The sequence below is a fragment of the Phragmites australis genome, chromosome 7, assembly GCF_958298935.1.
Source record: "Phragmites australis chromosome 7, lpPhrAust1.1, whole genome shotgun sequence".
Taxonomy (NCBI): domain Eukaryota; kingdom Viridiplantae; phylum Streptophyta; class Magnoliopsida; order Poales; family Poaceae; genus Phragmites; species Phragmites australis.
The window spans coordinates 12,687,450-12,693,358 of NC_084927.1; the positions used below are offsets into that span (position 1 = coordinate 12,687,450).

At 43.1% G+C, this 5,909-nt stretch overlaps 1 protein-coding gene across 1 annotated transcript; it reads right to left on the bottom strand.

The window, feature by feature from the left end:
* Nucleotides 1–407: 407 nt before the first annotated feature.
* LOC133923990 (probable ribose-5-phosphate isomerase 2) lies at nt 408–1,844 on the bottom strand. The gene has a single exon (XM_062369332.1). The coding sequence runs from the start codon at nt 1,733–1,735 to the stop codon at nt 959–961; it is 777 nt and encodes a 258-aa protein (XP_062225316.1). The 5' UTR covers nt 1,736–1,844; the 3' UTR covers nt 408–958.
* Nucleotides 1,845–5,909: the final 4,065 nt, after the last annotated feature.

Below are 5,909 nucleotides of genomic sequence, written 5' to 3' on the forward strand. Positions count from 1 at the left end.
AAAAAGTTGTGTTTGAGATTGTCCTTTGTTTTATCTCTTAACGAGGTTGGTATACTACTTGCTCAATTCGTTATAGCCTTGCCTATTACAAGCGACATGTCTGGTGGTATCAGGATTTAGGAGTATGGTTGCAAAAAATATTTTCACAGTCTACCAATGACTTGCCAATCGGAGTTTTATCGGCTTGTCTCATGCAATGCACATCCAATGCACTTGTGCCTGCCGACCGTCATCCCAGGCAAGCTTCTGCACCTGGAAGAAGATAGTGATTGAGTGCCACCATAGCATGTCGCTATAAATGAACATATTATCTCGTTAAAAAATATTGCTTCCGTTGCAACGCACAAGCATTTCACTAGTAAAATTCAGTCACCTCTATTTTGAGGGAAAATTGAAAGAATTCGAGAGGAACACAAAGCATATGCTTTCATTGGATATCTCATCGTATACAAAATGTCAGCAAAATCCACATTTTCCTAAGAAGTATAAATCTGACACCCATCAAACTTGTTTCTTGTTTCAGAAAATGCCATATTACCATATATTTTCCCATGGTCAATCCAAACTGTTGATTGATCCATGTTCACTGCATCACAAGGACTGGACTATGGCCAATCCATGTCCTCTGTATCAGGCTCAATGTATGGATGGACACAAAACATTGGTGTGACGACATCACCAGATACACGCAAAATGCAAGGTCGAACGATAACGAAATTTGACTAGATAATATCTTGGAGAAATTCCTATCTTATTGGTATCATCACATTAAGCCGGGAACTATCTCGCCATTACCAGTGAAATGCAAGAAGCAAGGTAACAGTAATAGTACGACAACAGAAGATGAACAAAACTCGATCTCCGAGCCGCTTCGCTCTGTTTTTCTTTTCTTGGTTGAATTGTAATCTTGGCTGGTTATTACCATCATATGGCGTCGTCGTCTCCGGCCGGCGACTGCTTAATTCTTGTTGATGACTGCGACGGTGCCGTCCTTGTTGGCGATGATGACGGTAGTAGCCATGCCGAGGAACATGCCGTGCTCGACGACGCCGGTGATCCGGAGGAGGCGGTCGCTGATGTCGTGCAGGTCGCCGCGGATGCCGTCCTCAAAGAGCATCTCCACGATGTAGTTATCGTTGTCGGTGACGAAGGGCGCCTCCTCCTCCTTTTCGTTGGAGGAGGGGACCGTCCTGAGCCTGGCATGGAAGCCGGGCAATCCGCCGAACACCTTGCGGATGAGCTCCAGTGTGTGCGCGCACCCGAAGGGCACGACCTCCACGGGGATGGCGCCCGTGCACCCGAGCCGCGGCACGAGCTTGGAGTCGTCGACGATGACAACAAACCTCTCCCCGGCGCCCTCGATCATCTTCTCCCGGAGGAGCGACCCGCCACGGCCCTTGACGAGGTTGAGGTCCGGGTCGACCTCGTCGGCGCCGTCGATGGAGAGGCAGATCCTGGCGCCCGTGCCCGCATCCAGGGGAAGCAGCGGGATCCCGACGCGGGCCGCGTGGAGCTCCGTCTTGAGGGAGGTGGGCACGCCCGCGACCCCCGCGAGGGCGCCCGAGCGGAGGAGGTGGCCGAGGCGGTCGAGCGCGTGCGCGGCCGTGGAGCCCGTGCCGAGGCCCAGCGTCATACCAGGCTCCACCAACTCCACCGCGCGGTGCGCCGCCACGCGCTTGAGGTCCTCCTGCGTGAGCTTTTGGGACGGCGGCGGCGAGGCGGCGGCGATGCCCATGGCGCGTGGAGGGTGACGTTTTCGCCCGCGGGGTGGGGGGGGGGGGGATTGGGATTGGGAGGTGGGGGTGATTTTGGGAATCGAGTTTTGGAGGAGGAAGATAGATATTTAGGAATGGGAGGCGGGAAAGGTGAGGAGAGCAGGGATAGGGAATCAATCGCTATTCGGCAGCCATTTATAGGCGTCGGGATGTGTGAAGGAAACAATAATACGGCACTACTGAGTACTCCAGTAGCTAACTTCTTTTTACAAATATTATTACACATGTTACGTTGTGCGTCTTGCAGGGCTCCTTGACAACAAAGGATTTTTTATGGAATTTGGTAAAATTTGAATAAATGGTTGAGTATGGTAGAATTCTATAAAATTCCTATATAATGTTTTAGTTTATAGGAATTTTGGAGGAAATCTAATATGAGCTTTAACCTCTTAGAAAGTTTTCTTTGTGTCTTTACCTCTTCTCAAATTCTTATGTTTTTTCTCACGCTCCATCTAAATGATGATAATTCCTATAGTTTTTTTGTGTTTTTCATTTCTAAAGATTCAAAAAGCTAGACAACTTCAATCATACGTTTATTTTATTCCTGTACTTTGATAATCCTTTGTTTCAAAGGAGGTCCTAGTGTTTTTGCAAGACTCTAGATACATGAACCAACCTTTAACAAAACTACAGATTTAAATTTTGAAGTTTATCTGTTCTGTGACTTGGCCAATTTGTATCGCTAGTAGATGATCGGGACATTTTCCGAAATGAATGTCCTAAGAACTATACAAATATCTAGTGTGTTGTTTTGTGATTAAACTTCTCACTAATATGTAGGTCTCGAAAAAAACTTAAAATAACTAATTTTGCGATACTCTGGTTAATATATCTGTATTGTTCTTTGAAATTCCATCAAATATATCTGGTTAATACATCTGTATTCTTCTATGAAATTTCGTGTTACTCTGGTTAATAATTTGGCACTACTAGTAGCTAAATTTACAAATATTAGTGTTCTTGCAAAACTCTAGATAGACAAACCAACCTTTAACAAAACTACAGATTTAACAAACTCAGGTTAATATATCTGTATTGTTTTGTTGTCAAATAGTAATTCCTGAGCGCAAGGTTGGTGTCTAGAAAGACAAGCAGGGGGGAATAATAGGCACTTATTTGCTAGTAATAATTATATATGCACAACATCTGACTGATAAATTTTAATTTCAGAGGGAGAAATATAAGACCATGAATCATGTAGCTGTTTCATGCTTGCTTTTCTTGTGCGACCTCTCCACAACGCCAGGAATCATGCACGACGATTAAAAAAAAATGCTGCCGGAGGCACGTCACGGAACGGAACGGAACGAAATGCAGAGCGTAACAGCGTGGTTCATGCATGCATGCTTTGGTTTGACCTCACCGAGCTTGCTTCAGTGCCGACATCCTTTCGCAATTGGCAAAGATACGGGTAGATTTATTGTCACCTCTAATGCTTTCTCTTTCTATTTTGTCATGTCAAAATAAAATTTGCACAAAATGCTAACAGTACAAAACAGAAAAGAAATCCAATGACGTACGGAAATTATTCGTAGCCATTTCAGCAGCAATTTGGGAATTCGAGTTTTTAATAGCAAATGCCATATTAAAGGTACGGTTGAACCAATGGCAAATATGAAGCAATACTATTCCATCCAGTTAAAAATACTTGATATTTTAGACATGATATGATCATCAATATATACTTTTGACCACACTTTTCTATTATAATATATTTGTAAAATCTAATAAAGATACAAAAGTATTTTTCAAAATAAATCCATACATAAAATTTTTATGTTTTCAAACTAAATATCTTAAAAATTATTGGTAGTCAAAATTTCATAAATTCAACTTAATATTGTTCAAATGTTGTATTTATGACTAGAAGAGTATATATATAAAAAAGATTGCAACCTCGAATGGTACAGGGAGTGACATGACAAGGTTGGATGATGTTTCCAAACCTATGGCATACAAGCCCCAAAGTTATTCTACTTTACCTTTGACTTCTCTTTCTGGTCAACCTTTTCTATAGAGATGTCATCACATGATTATCATGTGCTCTTTTCTATTCACTCGTAGTCATAGTCGAGTCTAATATGATCTTTATGTTAAAATTACAAAGTCACATCATTGCGTATGTCTCAACAAATTTCTTGGAACAAACCCAGGTTACTCAACTCAATCTATATATCTTTCGTAATATAAAACGGGAGTTTTTTTTTTTCTTGCGTCCTTCACTCGTTGTCACATGTTTAATAAAAAATCGGTTAAAAAAATAAGTCATCGAACGTGGAAAACCTCATTATGTACAGTCTCAGCAACTGATGCTCCACCACTTGCAAAAGCTAAAATTGATTGTACCTGATTTCCTCTCCCGCTCTGCTTTCCCTCCCATCCTCTCACTAGAATTTTCTCTCCCTATTCTACTTCTGGCTCTCGTTCACATGACTCCAAGAGGAGAAGAAGGCATGGGTCGCCATCGATAGGAAGGGCGAGGACGCCAGCGATGAGGATCATGCGGTGGTGTGTGAAGGCTACGCAGGGGCAGATGAGGGGTGGTCTGAAGTTGAAGACCAACTTGAGCTGGAGGGCGAGCCAGACAACAGTGGCCATCGCCAGCGTCTTGATCATGAAGACAGTAGATGTGAAGAATTCTCTAGTTATGGCTGGTGATCAAGAGTGTACTGACTGTTAGCAATATTCATGCACAACTCAACAACCGCATACGGTCTCCATCTTCCTATTCACGCTGCTGGTCTCTAGGCCAACTCACTCACATCTGTTAGAGTTGGTGTCATGCCCTGAAATCCGTAATTGCATTTTTAGTATTAAACATGCATCATTAGCTTCATATTTCAATCTGGATCGCTTTCGATCACCAGATTGAAATTTGCATTGCGAATTCACAATTAGTATCTCTTAAGGATTTAAATCATGACATAAAATTTTTGGAGTTTTTGGAGCTCTACCGCACCTCGATTTGGATTAATGAGGTGGGAGAAAAGAAAATTGGAGAGAGAATTGAATTAGAAGTAAAATCGGACTTTTTCTCTAACTTGTGGGGCCCACATGAGGGAAATATCCCTCACTCTCTCTCTCAAATGGACAGCAGCCCCTCTCTCTCTCCCCACACGTGCTCTCTCTCCCTCTCACTTTCTCTCATGCTCTCCCTTTCCCCCTTGGTTCCCGCCACTACAAGAGAGGCCGAGGTACGTGTGTTGTACCCACGCGACCACACGCTCGAGAGCTACTCATCCATCCATTTGGTTTTCGCCATTTCAAAACATTCGAGCCAGTATTCACCGTTTTCTTCACCCTAGGCACGCCCACCTTCCGGAAGTCGGATCTGGAGTTTGGAGCTTTCCGGTGGAGAAGTGATCCGCTAGAAAGTTCGTCAACGACAAGGTGAACATCCGGTGGAATCGGTCGGCATCTAGTTCTTCGCTGCGGAACCCCACTTTTCCAGTTATAGATCTACTCCGCACGTTTGGGCCACAAAAGTCATCCAAACGTCCACGTGAAACGTTCACATACGCCGTAGACTTATTTCAGTCCAACCCGTTTTCGATGTTTTCGCCGAAATCATCGCCGGTGAGCTCGACAAGTTTCCCCGGCTATATACAGTGGTCTGACCGCCAGCTCAGGCCAGTCAGACCGTTAGGGGCCAAAGCTCTCTATATGCTGGTGGTCTGACTGCTTTTCTGGCGGTCTAACCACCCATATGCCTGCGGTCTGACCGCTGTTAGCTGTTTCAGCACAGTTTTCTGTTGGCTGAAACTTGTAAAATTCATAATAAATTCTCTTTAACTCCAAAAGTTATGAAACAAATTTTGTTTCTTTCATAATAAACTAATCTATCTATTAAAAATATCCCTAGCCATTAAATGTTGAATTAAATTTCTGAGATTAATTAATTAGGTTAAAGCTTCATTAATTCACCAATAATTCTTCACAAGTCCAAAGTGGGTGAATCCAATTTTGCTAGTTTTTTTTATGACTTTTTCTAGCTAGGAAAAATGTTTTCATTCATCGTAAAGTATATGTTTATGGCATTTCATCTTGTGCATATTGAGGTATGCATTGTTGCACTTTATTCATACTCATGGCATTGCACGCATGTATGTCTTATAGTGACCGCCGATCAGTCAA

Excerpts from the sequence above, each read along its gene's own strand:
- LOC133923990 (XM_062369332.1), bottom strand. The coding sequence starts at position 1,735 with ATGGGCATCGCCGCCGCCTCGCCGCCGCCGTCCCAAAAGCTCACGCAG.